Here is an 18,114-nt window from a genome sequence, read left to right as displayed (position 1 = left end):
GAGTAGAGAGCTCTGTAGTAATTGCCATCACCTACTAGCCATCGATCCATAGCGTAGCCCGGACTAACCGCCGGGCCATAGAAGCCATGGTTGACCGCCGCGAGCTGGGACGCCCAGTAGTACCTCCGCATATCCGGTAGTGCTATACCACCGTCATAGCAGGGAATGGTCAGTTTGGACAACGATATTCTCGGCCGTCCATCCCACAGCAGTGCTCGCTGCAGGGATTCGATCTCGCCAAAATACCTGGCAGGGACCGGGTCCTGTGAGTTCTGCAGGGCATATAGGAAGCGGGGCAGCGCCATCATCTTAAACAGTGCCGCCCTGCCCATCAAGGAGATAGGCAGTTTTTTCCAAATCTCGACATCCCTCTTTAGGCGCTCTAGCGGTGGCAAAAGATTGCGTGTGTAGCGGGCACGAGGGTCCAGCGACACGTAGATGCCCAAGTACCGGAAGCCCTGTTGGGCTACCTGAATCGAGCACCCACGGGGGAGGCGCGGGGTGTCCCCACACACCGTATATAGTGAGGATTTGGACCAATTGATCACCAACCCCGAAAACGACCCAAAGACTCCCAGCAGGTCAAAAACCACGATGAGCGAGCGACAAGGAGAGGTAAGGTAAAGGAGGATGTCGTCCGCGTAAAGCGACACTCGATCCTCGAAGCCAGGCGACCACGTAATCCCGGAAACATCGGGGTGCGTTCTAATCCTTGCCGCCAGGGGCTCCAGCGCTAGCGCAAACAGGAGCGGTGAAAGCGGGCAGCCCTGTCTGGTACCTCTGTGCAGCGCAAAGGAAGCCGAAAGTCTACCGTTAACGGCGACATTAGCCAGCGGTGCGGAATATAACAGTCGGACCCATCCAATGTAGGAAGGCCCGAAGCCCAACTTAGCTAGGACAGCCCACAAGTAATTCCACTCAAGGGAGTCGAAAGCCATGGTAGCGTCAAGGGAAGCCAGTACCGCCGGGTCGCGAAGCAAGTGGGCACGTGCCAGAACTGCGTGGAGTCTCCTCAGGTTAAGCGCCGTATTCCGGTGCGGGATGAACCCGGACTGATCCGGATGTACCAGGTCCGTGATCACGCCCACTAGCCGGTTGGCTAACAGTTTTGCTAAGATCTTGGGTTCAGCATTTAACAGTGAGATGGGTCTGTAAGACCGGGGCAGGTCCCGCAGCTTCCCTTCTTTGTGGATCACCACTATGGTGGCGAGTCTCTGGTCTGGGGGGAGTTCCCCCCGCTCACGGGCCTCGAGGAACATTTTGCGCAGCGGTGCAGCCAGCGCGTCAGCCCTTAGCTTGTACAATTCCACCGGGATACCATTCGGTCCCGGCGCTTTACCGGATCGTAACGAGCGAATCGCCAGGGCAACTTCGTCATCAGACAGGTCTCGGTCCATGTCCTCCCGGTCAAGATCAGATAGGCAGGGGAGGTCAATATCTTCCAGATAGGAGGCCGAAGCGGATTCCGGGAGAGAGGTAGCGGAGGTGTATACCCCTTCGAAATATTCAGCGAAGGACCCGGCTATAGCCGCCGGGTCCGTCAAGGTCAAGCCGTCCTCTCCCACCAACTCCGGGACCACCCGGGACGCCAATTCCCGCTTATCCAACCAGGCCAAGAGCTTCCCAGCCTTATCACCGGAATCGTAGATCCTTCCCTGCTGTTCCCTGCTTAAGGCCTTCGCTGCATCAGTAGCGGTGGCCCGGAGTTCGGATTGCTTAAGCGAGAGGGCATGGACCAAATCGGGTGACGGGCCCAGCTCCAGCTGAGCGTTCAGGTCTGCAAGGTCAGACTCCAGCCGCACCACGTCCTCATCGCGGCGGCGGCGTGCCTCCGCAATCAGGGAGAAGGCCTCGCCACGAAGAACAGTTTTAAAGGCCTCCCATAAGGAGACGGCCGAGGCCACGGAGCCAGTATTCTCAACAAAGTACCGGTCTATAGCCTTGACCAGGAGAGATCGGGTTTTCGGATCGCGAAAATACCACGGGTTAATGGGGGCTACCCGCGAGGACGCCGGGACCTGGAAGTCAAACGAGATCCAAACCGGGGAGTGGTCCGAGATACCCCGGGCCAGGAGGCGCGCGGTGGAAACGGACTGCGCCTGGGCCGCCGGGGCCAGGACGTAGTCCAGCCTGGAGAAGCTACCGTGAGCACCCGAGAGAAAGGAGTACTGTCGCTGTGTAGGGTGGAGCAAACGCCAACAATCAACCATCCCCATGGAACATACAAAGTCAGGCATCCAAGACTGGGAAGGGCGAAGATCCCTGGGAGGAAAACGGTCCAGTTCCCCTGAGACAACTGAATTGAAATCCCCACCCACCAATAACAATCCCTCGGGAAGACCCAAAATGGCGCCCCCCAAGTCCCTGAATGTGGTCTCCTGCAACCCCGGGGGTACGTAAACCGAAACCAAAACTAGCGTGCGGCCCTCCCATCTACCCACCAAAGCCACGTATCTGCCTCTATCATCAGCCAGCACAGACTCCACCTCCAACGGAAGGGACGCGCGCACCAATATGCCCACCCCCCTAGAGCCCGAGGAGAAGCCTGCGTGAGCCACCATTTTGTAACCCCGTCTATTCAAGGCCTTACATGCATGACCCACCAAGTGGGTCTCCTGTAGAAATACTATGTCTGGAGAGCACCGTTTAATCATTTGCAACACTACACCCCTCTTGATACGATCTCCCAACCCGTTAACATTCCAGCTCAGCAAATGAAGCAGTTTACCCCCCATCGTCAAGGACTCTCCGCGTCCCCCCCCTCACCCCCCACATCAGCGCCCAGTTCAGCGATACAACGTAACAAGAATTCCTCAGCCAGGAGAAAAAATTAGACAAAGAGAAAATACAAAACCACACATCCCAACTACCCCCCACCCTGCACCCCTGCATCAGACTAAAATCCACCCCAACTAGCAGTGTGCCTGTCGCCCCTAAACTAACCTACAAAAAGCCCACAAAGGAGAAAGGAGGCATCCCATCCCCTCCCGTCACCCCCCATATCAATAACAAAATGAGTCAATGTACACATCAATGTCTAAAGTCGAAGCACCTCACGGCTTCCCAGTTCTCGGGAGATAAATAGTCAAGAAATCATTCCTGTGCAGCCGCTCCTCCGGTGGCTTCCTCCGTCCGGTCGGTTGATTCAGGTCGTTCCTGGGGTAGGGTGTCGAGCCAGTGTCCCGCGTCGTCAGGAAAGTCGAAGAAGAAAGTCCGGTGGTCGCGCTCAATGCGAAGCTTAGCAGGATATAGCATTGAGTACCGTAGGCCCATTTCCCTGAGTCTCCGCTTCACCCCGGCGAAGCTCTGCCGCTGTTTCTGAACGGCCTGGGTGAAGTCCGGGAAAAAGTTCACTTCCGAGTTCTGAAAATGGAGAGGGCCCGCGGTCCTCGAAGCCTGTAGAATAGCATCTCTGTCTCTATAGTTGAACAGCCTCGCAATGATGGGGCGCGGGGTTGCTCCCGATTTGGGCGGCCCACCAGGAATCCTGTGGGCCCTCTCTACCGAGAAGAACTTGCTCAGGCCCCCCGGTTGCAGGTTCTTGACCACCAGTTCTTCCACAAAGAGTTCAGCAGAGTCCTCCTCGGCCTTTTCCGGCACTCCGGTGATGCGGACATTTTGGCGACGCGCGCGGCCTTCAAATTCATCCAGCCGACGCGCCAGTACGCCATTAGCCTGTTTCAAAGTGCGCACCTCCGTCTGGATGTCCGAGACATCTGTGACCAGGCTGGATGTCTTAAGGCCCAAAGATTTCACCCGGTCGTTAGTTTTCCCAAGGTCCGTCCTGATGAGATTCAGTTCGATTTTCAGGGAGTCGACCTTGCTGGATAGCTCCTCGCGAAGTGTGTGCACCTCCGTCCTCACCCCCGATATCGCACCCATGACGTCCCTGAGTGTTATTTCGGAATCGTCCGGCGACTCATCCCTCCTCGGGTCTTTTGTTCGAACCACCTGTACCGGCGATCCCTTAGACTGGGAGAAGCGCTCGGGAATAGTAGACTGGGATTGGGACGGCTTCCGATTGATCCGTTGAGTCTTGCCCGCATCCGAGCCACCCTTGCCCGCCATGTTGGCAACCACGGGACAGGGGGGGGGACACCGGGGGCGAGAGAGTCCAGCGGGGTATTACCAGTGCACACAGTACGGATTTCGGGGTCCAAAATCAGGATCAGCCAGCAAGGCGATCGGAGCTCAGGTGCACCCCTCGGGCAGGAGAAGCACTGGCAGGGAGGAACTCCGTATGGACACCGCTACGATCCACCCTGGCACAAGCGGTGCGGGAGGAGCCTCCGGGACCGTCGACACAACTGAGGCTAGGAATGTCCGATTTTCAATCCGAGAGCGGGAGCCGCATCAGGCCCGGCTCAGCAACCGATTCCCACTATCGTGGGACAGGATAGATAGCAGGATTAATTCGGGAGATCGGGAGGTCTTCGGAGCTCCGAGCTCACGCGGCCATCTTGGTTGGCAGCGAAGCTCCTCCCCGAGGCTTCAGTCTTGACGTCAAAATTCATTGGCCCAACTTTAGTTAGAACTTATGTTACATGATCAGTGTGCAGTGTATACTGAGGAAGTGGTAGTATTTCAACAGACGCACATGACTGCAGTAAATAAATTGCTCTCAGATTAAAAATCATGGCACAGGAAAGGAAAAACATTTGAGAACTTTACCGAGAGCAAATGGAAGCCCCCACATTGGCCAGAGGAGTGTCAGGCACACTAATTCACCGTATTCCTATCATCTCAGACACAGCATATCCACTTTCTTTACACTCGCCTTTCAGCTGTCATCTCTTCAATTTGTCTGTTACAGTTTTTTAATGAATTCAGTTGTTCTAAACAGAAAATCTATTTGGTTTGAATTGATTGTAAGATGGGAATCTCAAAGTCTTCTGAAATGTGCAATTTTATCACAACTCGCCCATCACAATGATCTCAACGCAATAGCTCCAAAAAAGTTGTACTCATCTTGTGGATGAAACCTCTTAGTAACTGGGGAAATAGAGTTTGACATTCCTCAGTAGTAGAGGATATTTTTGACTTCAGAAAATTGAAAATACTAAATGTGGGACCTTCTCATTGCTGTTCAATACTATCATTAACTATCACCTATATTCCATCTAGGTGTTTAAGTTATGTTAGGTGTATTTGTAAAACGCACTATCATCCGTGAGGGTATTCTGGTGTGGAGCACAGCACATGTATTCTTGATCGTCAAACGTGTATGCCACAAAAACTACTCAGTGAAATACTCCTTTGGCTGCTTGATGTCTGCTTCCAGAACAGATAACCCTGTTATTTAAGCCCCAAGTGAAAACAAAGATTACTTCAGGAAAAAGATGAAGACTGACTCTATATCAACATTCTAACAGTGCTTTCTGCTTTAAGACTGTTCACATAGACTCAACACTGATCAAAAGGAATTTTTCAAGCCAAGAGACCTTCTGTGGCATAGGTGGTGCACACATTAAACAAAGCATAACATAAGTCTCATGGAATTGTTCCTTTTCATCACCAGTGCTTACCTTATCATAGATCCTGTTCAGCAGTCGTGGCACAGTGGGAAAGAAGGTTGGTCGCAGAGCTTTCATGTCATCGGTCAACAGCCGGATATCTCCCTGGAAGAAGCCCACACGTGCTCCGCAGCAATATATCACAGTCTGCAGAGATAAAAAAAAGAATAGTATCAGCCTACATTCATCTTAGTATGACCCCTGAGTTCCTGACCTATTTCCTTTGGTTGAGGTTTTAGAAATAATTTTCAACTATTTTGCCTGCACAATCTGTTGCAGTCTCATAGTTTCCTGTTCATTCATTTTAATGAAGATTGAAAACACAAAACCAATGGTCCATGTTCCTTGACATTTGCGTTTTTAAGTATGGCACACTGACTTGGGATCAATTGACTGGTTGGAGCTTTGCCAATAAATTATGTGATTCTGGATATGCCCGTTTTACTCACTGCCTCTCAAATTAAGAATAATTATAATATAAGTACAAAAATATAAACTGTATAAACCGCTCTTCAACATCTACATGGCTCCACTTGCACGCATCGCCAGACTCCATGACCTCAACATCATCTCCTACGCCGACGACACCCAGCTGATCCTCTCTCTCACCAACGACCCCCTCACCGCCAAAGCCAACCTCCACCACGGTATGAAGGCAGTCGCCGACTGGATGGAAGAAAGCCGGCTCAAACTCAACACGGACAAGACAGAGATCCTCATCCTAGGACCCAACCCCTCAGCCTGGGAAAACTCCTGGTGGCCCACTTCTCTGGGCACCGCCCCTACACCAACCAACTACGCACGCAACCTGGGAGTCATCCTCGACTCGAAGCTCACCATGACCAACCAGATCAACGCAGGCTCCTCAACCTGCTTCCACACCCTCCGCATGCTCCGCAAGATCTCCACCGACACACGAAAAAACGTCACCCACGCCCTCATCAGCAGCAGGCTCGACTACGGCAACGCCCCCTACGCCGGAGCCCCAGCTAAACTCCTCAGCAGACTCCAAAGAATCCAGAATGCCTCGGCACGCCTGATCCTCGACGTCCCCCGCCGAGACCACATCACCCCCTACCTGAGAAACCTGCACTGGCTCCCCATCGACAGAAGAATCACCTTCAAGCTCCTGACCCACGGACACAAGGCACTTCACAACACAGGCCCAGTATACCTCAACAACCGACTGTCATTCTACGCACCCAACAGGAGTCTCCGCTCCGCCGATCTCTCTCTGGCCACCGTCCCCCGCATCCACAGAACCACCTCCGGAGTCAGGTCCTTCTCCTACCGCGCCGCCAAGACATGGAACTCCCTCCCTCTCCTCCCACGGCAGACAGAAGATCCTCAGACCTTCAGAAGACTACTCAAGACTTGGCTCTTCGACAACTAGCTGCAGCCCTCCTACCCCCCCAGCACCTTGAGACCCTCGCGGGTATGTAGCGTGCTTTATAAATTGCCTGATTGATTGGTTTATAAATGTTCTCTGCAGTTTGCTCTATATCTAAGTGGGGATAGATTCACGCTACATCAAATAGTTAATAAATCACAAAGTCGGCGGGAGCCACTCTTGTGACGGTTAGTTAAGAATTTTCATCGAAAAGCCACTTTTTGTTTTGGTAATAACTTTAGAGCTGTTTGATAAGTCTACACTGAACTTTCTACTTAAACTTGTATCCAGTTTAAGTTCAACATGGCAAGTTTCGTACACATCCATCCGGTGGCAAGAAATATAATAGAAGAGACAAAAAAGCAGTAGCTCTCATTGTGAATCCCTTAGAAATCTTTGCTGTCTGCTACAGGTAAAAACTCAGAATAAAATTGCACCAAATTTGGGCAAGAAACTAGGTGGATTATTTACAAGCCCCATGCGCTGCCGGTACGTCACTTTTTCCCACATTAAAAGTGATGTACCGGCGACACAAGAGGCTTGTAAATAAGCCCCTTAGGACTCTACTCAGAGGAGTGGCTTTGCTTTGTCTGGTGTAAATATGGTCAGTAGTTTTTATGAAATTAATACCACAAAATGTTTTGGGTGGGCTCTAAAGGGTTCGAAATTCGATGTATCTTACCAGTTGAGAAGTTGTTTTTGGTTTTGCCTATAACTTTAGCGCCATCTGACCATTTTGCACAACATTTAGGAGAAACGTAGCATGCTTTTCTTACACTTTGAATATTTACATTTATGCCTATTCTTCAACGAGTAGCCTGGTTAAAAAGGGGAATTGAAAAGTGTCATTGCTAATAATTACATCACCCTTTATTTAATTGACTTGAAATTTTGCAGATATTTAAAATGTTTTGTCTTCTGTGGATACAACAAGTTATTTTTTTTACCTATTTAACAAGATGAGCAAAGTTAAAAGGGGCTGAGATGTTTTCATGTGCTAATAACTTTGATGTTGTTTAATATATCTGCATGCCATAAGACATGCAGTGAACAAGTTAAGGGGGTTCACATCAAATCTTGATTTCAAACTAACTTCGACCAAGTTTCACAAATCTGCGTGACATTTGGCAGACCCATAGAATATTTAGCTTACCCTTGATAGTTAGTGTTTGATCAAAATCAGTCAACAGGGTCAAAGCTTAAGGTCACAGGTCAGATGCGAGGAACAGGTTTGTCCCTGCCAAAGTTTCCCCTTCAGATTAAAAAAAAAAATCTGAGAGGACAAAAGTCTTCAGCAGGACAAAACAGCAGGCTGGACCAGAAAATGGGGTTGTCGATGATGGGTTGCCACTGTTCAAAGTCCACGTGCAGCTGTCGCTGAATGCAGAAAAGCTTTGATCAGGAAAAGCCCGGAATCATGTTCAAGAAAGAAGTTGCTCAAGTCAATTGGGTGACACTTGGCATCAGGCCTGGTGAAGCTTTATACCTTCGGACTTAGAACATTTTTCTGGAAGTTGGATTACTCCAGCAGGTCAAGGCTGCAGACTGAGGCTGAAGAGCGTTCAACTTTGTCAGAATGCGGTTGGTGTCAGGCCCACTAAAATGAATTTGCTGTTGTGGAGAATAGCGAACCCCGAGCTGGTATGGCGTCAGGCCCATTGACGATGCACCCTTTGTAGATCTGTTTGGCTTGTTGATCCCAGTCAGGTCTACATGTAAAAAGTTTCTAAGTTCCAAGCTTTAGCTTTAAGCAGGAGTAGTAAAGTCTGAAACCAGTCAAGCATTCCAGGACCTCAGAAACAGCACTTGTGGTGGGTGGTCAGGTTCAATCAAACAGAAGCCACCAGCACGGTCCAGGGATGGTCCTGTAGGAAGTTGTTAGCTGGGTTCTTTCAGCTTTTGTATCCCTGAATCTTAACAAAAGGTCAGCCAACTGGCCCTTGGAGTTCACTTTTTGTCCTGCATACACGTGGGAGCAGGCCCAGCACTTAAGGTTCTCATCACAGGTCACAACAACAGGTGCAGTCCTTCTAGTTCAAGTTCAAGTTCAAGTTTATTTTTATTTGTTTTGGTACTCTACTGAGGACCACAAATTTTTACAATAAAATTCAGTTACAGATACGCTTAGTGTTTCATATTAGTACAAAGCTAAAAAGGGTTTTAAAAATGTATAAAAGTTAAAACAAACTAGCTCATTGGGCGGAGATTTACATACTATAATCAAGTCCTTTACAGTAGTGATACGGCAGTTGATGTATATAGGACTCAGATACTTTCTCCTCGCTGCCACTAGTTTTGGATTTGTGGCATGTAAATAAAAGATGTTCTACATCCTGCTCTCCTCCATTGCAAAAATTGCATGATGTAGAACCATTTGAGTTCCATCTTGATGTTAGAGATAGTGTTGGTAAAATGCCAAGCCGTAACAGAGTAATTGTTCTTCTAGCGCCGTGTGAAAGATTAAAATCTATATATTGTTGCACTTGCTTTGGGGCCAATGTTTCCGCAAAGTTTCTATACAAAGTCAGTTTGGCACAATGTGAAAAGTCAAAATCGTAACTGAGTCTAGGGGTTAAACATTTTAAAAAGAGTTTCAGTTGTGGTGGTGTCCACGTGAGCAGCAGGTTGATGTTGATCTCCGCTAGTTTAAAAGCGTTAAAAGCGGTGGTCATGTTGCTAAAGAATACTTGTTTTGAGGCACCATGATCGAAGGTCTCGGCTTTGAGTAGTGAACGGAGGGTTCCATCCTTTGCGTGTAGCAGATTATATGCCCACCTGACAACGTTTGCAATGGCTCTTGAAAATGAGCTGGTGAGAGAAAATTCGAGGCGGAGACCTTGCACCGGAGTGGTTTGTGATACCTTCAGCATTTTCCTTAGTATCTTCCCTTCTGTTTGGTCCAGGAATGACCACTGTTTTATTGGGATGTGTTCCAAAGCAAATGATAGAACTGGGGGTATCTTTGTGCTATAAACTTTAAGAAGAGATGAAAAGTGTCTATTACCGGAGGCAGTATATAGTCTTTGAAGGGCTCCAACGTGCACCTCAGATTTCTTGGTCAGGTTGTTAACTTGTTTGTTGTTTTTTAATGTTTTTGTGAAGATCCTGCCCAAGTAGGTGTATTCGTCTGTCTCTTCTATTATTCCAGCTCCGAGTTTCCAGCGGAATTTAGTACTCCTTTTTCTTCCTGAGAAGGAAACTATTTTTGTTTTAGTAAGATTTGGAACTAAGTAGTTTTCCTGGGTGTATTTATTTAAAGAGTCTAGAAGTCTTTGCAGACCAAAGGGCGTAAGATCTAACATTACGATATCGTCTGCGTATAGGAGGACGTGAACATTTTGGGCAGCGATCTTTGGGGGCAAACTAGGTGCTTGTTGCAAATGCTGAGGCAGATCACTAAGGTATAGTGAGAACAACAAGGGGGCTAGAAGGCATCCTTGCTTTAGTCCATTTGCTGTGGGAATTGTGTTGGTCAGACCCTTATCACTCCCCATCTGCACTTGGCACCACGTGTGTGAATGTAGTGTAATTATGACTTGTAGAAGTTGTTCTGGGATCCTTAGCTTCCTCAGCTTTTTCCAGAGGGAGGGTCTGCCTACTCGATCAAAAGCGGTAGAAAAGTCTATAAAAGCTGCGTATACCGGTTGGGACTTTCCTACCACGTACTTGTCGAGGATAGTTTGTAGTGTCGCGATGTTATCGATAACCGAGTGCTTTGGCCTGAAACCTGCCTGATATAAGGGGATTAGATCCTCTGAAAATGCCCAGTTTTTAAGTTGGTCCAACACTTCAGCGGCAAAGATTTTACCCGTGGCATCTAGTAATGCTATTTGGCGATAGTTGCCGGCCAGATGTCTTGATCCTTTTTTAAAAATCGGTATTATAATACTCCCCTTCCAGGATTTTGGCACTATTGCTGTTTTGAAAATGTAGTTAAAAAGGGGGGAGAGCAACTTACTCCAACCCTTAGGGTCTGCCTGTAGGACCTTGATTGGTATTTGGTCTGGGCCGGATGCCCCTGTAGATCTTGCCTTTCGGATGTGTATTTCTATTGTGAGCGGGGAGGTCTTTCCAATCGGATCGTTGTTTCTTTCACTGTAGCTCCCTGTGTTTTCGGCGGCTTCGCTACTCGTGTTTTCTTTGAATAAGGCTTTCAGATAGGTTTCCCAGTCTTGAGGTGACACTGGGATGGAATGCAGGGCCTTTTTTGTCCCGGTTTCCTTTGCGATTAGTGACCAGTATGATCGTTGGTTGGGCATTTTTGCCGCGATTTGTAAATCAATCCAGTTTTTATCCTGCATTATTCTTTTTAGGCGTTGCCTTTCCCTCTTGAGTTGATTTTTCAGTTTATTTATTTCTACCTGTCTTGAAATTGAGCGATCCACATATTGGGCTCTAATAAGTTGGTTTAGTTTTTTTGCAATTGCGGAGTTCGAAATATGATTTCTGTTTTTATTTTTTCCTGATATCGCTTGTTTCAATTTGTTTAGAAAGACTTGCTTTAGATTCTCAATGATGGTTTCAAAATTCGTTATTAGATTAACAGAGTATTCCATGGATAATAGATGGTTAATGCAGTCCTTCTATCTTTCACAGGTCCAGTGGTGAAATGCAGAGGGTGCCCTGGTGTGCCACATTTATTTTAGGCACTAACCTGTGGTTGGGGGTGAATTCTGGCCCGTTGCTAACCAAATGGGAAAAAGCTGCCAGGGGTTACCTTACCCACTTTTGCAGCAATGCCTGTGTTCCTTACTCAAAACAATCTCACTGTGCCTCTTTTCACCTAAAATAAATATGTAAGAATCTTTCTTCCTGTCTGCAGAGCTCCGGTGCCCTCTCTAGAGGTGTGGCCAATAAAATGAGTAACCCCTCCTCTATGGTCACTCAAAACCGGTTCTGTGGGAAGCTACTCTCCCCATGGGATTGGTGCCTGGTTCATTAAAAGCACAAAAGAGGTAGTATGCCCAGGTTGGTAGCTACATCTGCCTGTGAGAGGGTAAACTTTTTTGAAGATAATTAAGTCCCTAGGACTGCATAGATGGTCATCCTATCAGAGAATTAAAACACAATCTTACACCAAAGGACTTTGTCTCAGCTTTGGAAACAGGTTCGCAACTCATCAAGGAACTATTCTGCTCCTGGGTGACAGTTGGATGCTCATGCAAATGGGCTTCTAGGACTTTGAGCAGGTAAAAGGTGACTTTTTGAAGGTACCTGCCGTAAAATATTTAGTACAGATCTGACTTTACCAATGAATTGGTTTTGTAATAAATATTTTATAAAGTTCAAGAATGAACTTTTTAACTGGTTCCTAGTTGGAGATAATATTATTTAATTGTAATATTTACCCTCAATGCTTTTCTAAAGCACGACTAACCTGGCTACAATGAAAAAAGCTGTTGGGGCCTACTCAATGTGAGAGCATGTTTAGCATTAAACCTTTACATGTCCTGCTTTTCAACATTATGTACCATGCCTTATTGGATATCAAGACTTACTTAGGAGTGATTGCTATTTTAAAAGGAGGGATTATGGCTGTCAAAAGGGGTTATTTTGACAGGTTGATTGCATCTCTAACCTGCATAGCAAGGTTTCTGGTGGTAGGCCTGAAGTCATGTTTTGCCTTTTAAAGGTGCAGTTAGGGGAGGGGGGCTTAGGGCCCCTTCCCTTTAAAACACAGCTTGGGAAGGGAAGCTGTACGCCCGCTCCTCTAATTAATTAAATTGGCCCTAGGGGATTGGGTCCCTGAAGCTGAGAGTGACTCGGGAGAGGGCTGCGCGCCCCTGTCCCTTACAAAATACTTCGGGTTTTTGGTAGGGTGGGCTGAGCTCAACGCTAACCTTCAGGTGTAGATACAACACACAAAAAGCAATACAAATATGAGACAAAGGATTACAAGTGTCAAATCAAGTTCATAAGCCATCAATGAATGCAACAGATAAGAAGGAAATACTCTGTTTAACCCCTTCGGGGCTGATGACGAGCTGGGCTCGTCATGGCGTAGCCTCCTCGCACGCTGATGACGAGCCCAGCTCGTCACGTAACATGCGATTTAGAAAATCTCCGCGTAGGAGCGGAATTGCGCTAGCGCGCATGTGGTTAAAAGAATGAATTAAAATTGGAGAAACTGAGTCTAACATCCCAATGAATACTGACTAGCACACCAATTAACATAAGCGCTGAAGAAAGTCAATGCTGGTTTATAGGCCAAAGCAAATATGTTGAGAAAGGTATTGCTATGAAACTTTTTAGGGGACTATCAAAAATGGATTTGACCTGTGAGTTTATGCTGTCTGATATATTTGGTGGATAAGCTCTGGTGAACAAATGAATTTCAAAATTAGGGGATTATTTAGTGTTTGGTGGTGAGGGATCTTTCATAAATTGCAGAGCTCCTGCTCCACCAAACTCGTTACTCATCCCGTTTAGCAGTGGTGAAACATCTAGGTTTCTAATGGTAGACACTCACCTGGCTCTGTTGTCAGAAACAAGCGACCCTATGGTTTGGCCAATACAGTGTTCACAGGGAGGGTCCCCTATGTACAGCGGAGTGAACATCACAGATCCTGCTATCTGTGCCCACCATATGACCCTGGTTGTCCGGGGAAGGAAAATAGGTAAATGTCCCTTACATGTATGGAGAAAACTCAATGTGCATCAAGGACATTTATTTAGAGTGCAGAATGAGCTTTTGTCTAATAATTAACTTTCTTTGTGCCCACAAGTAGGCCAGATCTGTGTAAATCTCCAGTGGGATGTGAATATGACTGAAGGGCAAGCCATTTAAGCAAAAGCAAATGAAGCAATATGAAGGTCTCAGACCTTAAAGGAGTATAAATTAATTTCACCCAACGTAATTCAGGGGGGCACCAATTTAAATAAACACACATAGAGCAGATACCTAGAAAAATTAGTTAAGGAAAATCGATTTATCGCATGTGTTTACTTATCCAAAAATGCATACATAGGGTAGTAACATAGACAGTTTTGGGCCGGATGGATGTAGGTTGGGTTGTAAGCAGCTGGTGTTTTATGCACACTGTAGTACATGGCCCTTTTCCCCAGAATTTTTCGCTTTTTATTCCTTTAATTTAGGGTGCCCCCTATTGTAACATAAGTGTATAGGCCTTGTGTAATGGAGAAAGCCCTGTGTAATATTAAAATAATGTTAAGGTGCAGGTGCTTTCTTCCCCTAACATGGCTGCCACTGACCCCTGCTACTGCAGCGCGGTCTTTGTGGGCGCATTCTAGTAGCCAGGAGCTGGCTGGAACCCTCAAACAATGTATCCATACTAGCCTGCCAGCCTGCCCATCGCTAGAATGGTGGAACCTCCTAGAAGCTCCTGGAACCTTCTGGAACAGGTGAGGTGACACCAACTGCCACTACCAACTGTCAACTGGCACTATAAAAGGAAAGGGAGGGAAACTTTCCTGTCAGATTGAGGGAGCACAGACCTGGGGGAGAACCTACGCAGGAGTTTTAGGCAGTGTGGCCTAGTCAGGGACCTATGATACTGGGAGTGACAGGGCTTAGGTGTTGCCTTCCAAGTGTTGAGGAATCCTGAACTTACCCCCTGATCTAGCCCGGCGGGAGGGGAGGCCAGAGTCCATCTGAGGTGACCGGCTGAGGAGATTTGATACCAGCCATCCATTCAACCCCCCCTTTAAGGAACCAAGAAACTGGTATTTACAAGGGCGCAAGAAACCTGAAGCGCCAAGAAGAAACTTTTCTTCTCACAGGACTATCAAGGGATCAACCAGGTATTTGCGCTGAGACACCCCCCCCGCGCTCTCTGACGCCACCTGGGACCCCTTTGCTGATCTGCCACTGTCATGTGGCCTGTCCTGGTTGAACCGTGAACTGCCTCCCACTGAAATAAACTACCTGTGAAGCCCTACTGCTGTAACTACCCCAGCGCCGGAATGACCGAGTGCTGCTCTGCTTTGTGCCCTGGCGTGGAGAACCTGATGTGCTATGAAAGAAGCTGCCCAAGCGCTGTAGACTGTTAACCTGTTGAATGCCCCCGAAGCGCTATACGTATCAAGCGCCATCCTGCCTACCCAGCGCTCTCCTGCTGTCCCCGTGAGGAGCGCTGAGGTTTTGGAGGAGGTTACTGCCTGGGGAAGCGCTGTGCTACCAGCGATGTTGCCAGGACTGCTGTAACTGCCCTTGAAGCTCCACGAAGCCCTGCTAGCACTGGGCTGCCTGAAGCGTTTTTGCTCCGGTGAGCGCTGTGACCCCCGAGGCGCTAGAAGTGCGAAGCGCTGCTTGTCCCTACGTGTGGGCCCGAGGCAATAACCCTGCCCCGCGCTGCTCTGCCTTGGAAGCGGCTGCCCGACTCACCGCAACTGCGTGGGAGACCGCAGAGCCTTCCTGCCCCGTCATCACCTGCCCGGCGGCCCCCGGCACCAGGAGAGGGCCGCCGCCGATATCACCGCCGCCGTGTGTAGTGAGCCGTGCTAGGCCCGAGAAGCCTCCTCAGACCGGCCCTGTTCAGTTTCCGCAGCGGCCCCCGGAGCCTTGGGGAGGCCGCCAGGATCATCGGCTAGGCCGCGCTGGGCCTGAGGCTTGCCTCCCACATCACGTGACGGGGGCGCCGCGTCATCGGCCGCGCCCCGCCCGTGCAGTACTGCTATTGGCTCCCGGCCCGTGGGAGACACCAAGGGGCTACCGAGAGGCCCCATGAAGAGCGCGGGCCTCCCTGGACCAGCCCTCCACCCCTCCAGAAGCCTACACAAGGGCCCGGGTGGGCCGAAGTAAGAGGTAATATCCCGGGTGGGCGGGCAGAGGGGCTGAGACCGCCCCACCCTGGGGTGACTGTTGCTAGGGCCCCGTTGGCCCTATTCATCTAGTTAAGACATCCTGAACTGGGCCAGAGCTGCATTCGGGGCCTGAACTTATTGGAGTTAACCCCGTGTTGTGGGGTCTGAGTTCAAACCTGCCCCTAAGCAGGTCCCAAGGATGACACTGCTGTTGGCAAGTGCTAAGTGAGGAGAAGGGAGGGCTTGTATCTGTTTCCTACTGACTCTCAATGAAATGTTTACCCCTACACAGTGAAAAGTTCATTTTTGCCTCAGGAAATGGTTAGTCTGGCCTAATGAAATGTTGGCTTCGCCTGATGAGATGATACCTAATCTCTAATGGCATGTTTTATACTCCTGCCCCAGTGTTCTAACTTCTACCTACCAACAGGGATACTCTTGGATACTGAAATGTTTTACGCCTGCATCAAGAACTGCTGAGCAAGGAATTTGTTAATTGTGCCTGTCTAATGAAAGGTTTTGTTCCAACCTGAGGATTCCTGCTCATGTGCTATTGTCTTACTGGTTCTTAGGCACAGGGTTTAGATATATTTAATGGAAGGTTGATCCCTGCTTGAGGAGAATGTTATTCTGGGTAAATGAAATGTTTAGTCCTGCATAAGGGGCTGTTATTTTTAAGCTGCAGGAGCTAGGAAAACCTTATTACAGGCCCTGCCGATTCCTGGAGCTTGCTGCGCAAAATTGCTAATGGAGCCTGGGTTCTAATGACCCGTTTATTCCTGATTAAGGAAATGGTTACTTCTGCTAATTGAATGTTTCAACCTTTATTGAAATAAGTTATTGCTATTGAGAATATGAATGGCTCTACATGAAATGTTGTTCTCACCTGCGAACAGGATAATTCCTAATGAAAGGTCCCTACTAGATTAAGGGGGTGTTTACCCTGGTATTGGACTGTTTTAGAGGTCCCAAGGCCCACAGTTTATAGGCCTCAATTCATAAAAGGTTATCCCCTGATTAGAGGATGTAATAGAATGCCTACAGTACCAGTATTAGCGAGGGCTAGGCCCAAACCCAGGGATTATCCCTATTTCGCCTAGTGTCCTGCTCGGCCTAGGCCTTATGCATGGTTTACCTGTTATTAAATGTTTACTTCTGCTCAGAGAAGTGGTTACTTCCTGGATGAAATGTTGGTGCATAACTAATGAAAAGTTCCACTTCAACTATGGAACTGCTTAATGCTCATTCCTGCTGGGAGTGATTCTTAAAATGGTTAATCCTGCACAAGGGGATGTTTATCCTTAATAAAATGTTTTCTCCCCTTTAGTGCCGCATTACTGGAAGCCTACATTTATTTATTTACATGTTTACTGCTGTAAAACGCTCATCCTTGCTTGGTGAGAAATGGGTAAAATGCCTGCAGAACCAATGAGATGCAATGTCATTTGGTTGTCTCCTTAATGTATTTCTTGCAGGTGCTGTCAAGAAGCAAGGCTAAGGTCAGGCCTGTGGTTGGTGCAGAGCGGGAATATCGACGGCAAAATATCGAGTTACATAAATATCTCCGCAGAAATATCGACAAGAAGAAATATCGACAACAAAAATATAGTTCGACCAGAATATCGACAGACAGGTAAGTAATATAGATAACAATAATATAGTTGCAATAAATATCGTTTACAAAAACATAGTTAACAAAAATATCGATTTTTTAATAATTATAAGTAATTTAGTGTTTTTAATGAGTATTGTTTGTTAATTAATTATATGTTGTAGCATTTGATTAGTTATTAATGTATTTTATGTTGAATTTAGTGTTAATAGTTCCGTAGCAGGTTGTGGGTTTATAGGGGAATAGGGTGGGAAGTAATTTAAATATATTAAAATAATTGATTAATTAATGTGTAAATTTAATACAAATTGTTTAATAATTATTAGTTAATTAATTTCAATTAGTTAATTGATAATTAATTATGTTAATAGACAAACTCCTGAGGCGGAAGCCGGGAGAAACGAGCGTTTCTTTTAAAAATTGTATTTCTTGTGTTTTAACTGTACTCAACCTGCACTAGGCATCATTATCGCCAGCATACCCTCCCGCACAGCCGATCTTGAACGCTGTCGCGGGTCGCTCCACACATTGACGCCATCCAGTGGAAGCCTGGTCAGGCCACGCCCCCTCCACGATAGGCCACGCCCCCGCCTTTATAGCGCGCCAAAATCTACGCGCAGACAGACAGAGACAAACTCCTGAGGCGGAAGCCGGGAGCAACAAGCGTTTCTTTTAATAATTGTATTTCTTGTGTTTTAACTGTACTCAACCTGCACTAGGCATCATTATCGCCAGCATACCCTCCCGCACAGCCGATCTTGAACGCTGTCGCGGGTCGCTCCACACATGGACGCCATCCAGTGGAAGCCTGGTCAGGCCACGCCCCCTCCACGATA

At 47.8% G+C, this 18,114-nt stretch overlaps 1 protein-coding gene across 1 annotated transcript in view; it reads right to left on the bottom strand.

Moving 5' to 3' along the window:
* Window positions 1-18,114, bottom strand: part of ACSL5 (acyl-CoA synthetase long chain family member 5) — a 242,869-nt gene that overhangs the window by 70,882 nt on the left and 153,873 nt on the right. Inside the window, exon 12 of the mRNA XM_086922789.1 lies at window positions 5,526-5,660. Within this exon, the coding sequence (XP_086778915.1) occupies window positions 5,526-5,660 (135 nt within the window). The remainder of the gene's footprint in view (window positions 1-5,525; window positions 5,661-18,114) is intronic.

Source organism: Lissotriton vulgaris, chromosome 5 (genome assembly GCF_964263255.1).
Source record: "Lissotriton vulgaris chromosome 5, aLisVul1.2, whole genome shotgun sequence".
In the NCBI taxonomy this organism is placed as follows: domain Eukaryota; kingdom Metazoa; phylum Chordata; class Amphibia; order Caudata; family Salamandridae; genus Lissotriton; species Lissotriton vulgaris.
The sequence above is the reverse complement of the archived record's forward strand: the minus strand, read 5'-3'. Positions and strand labels throughout refer to the sequence as shown.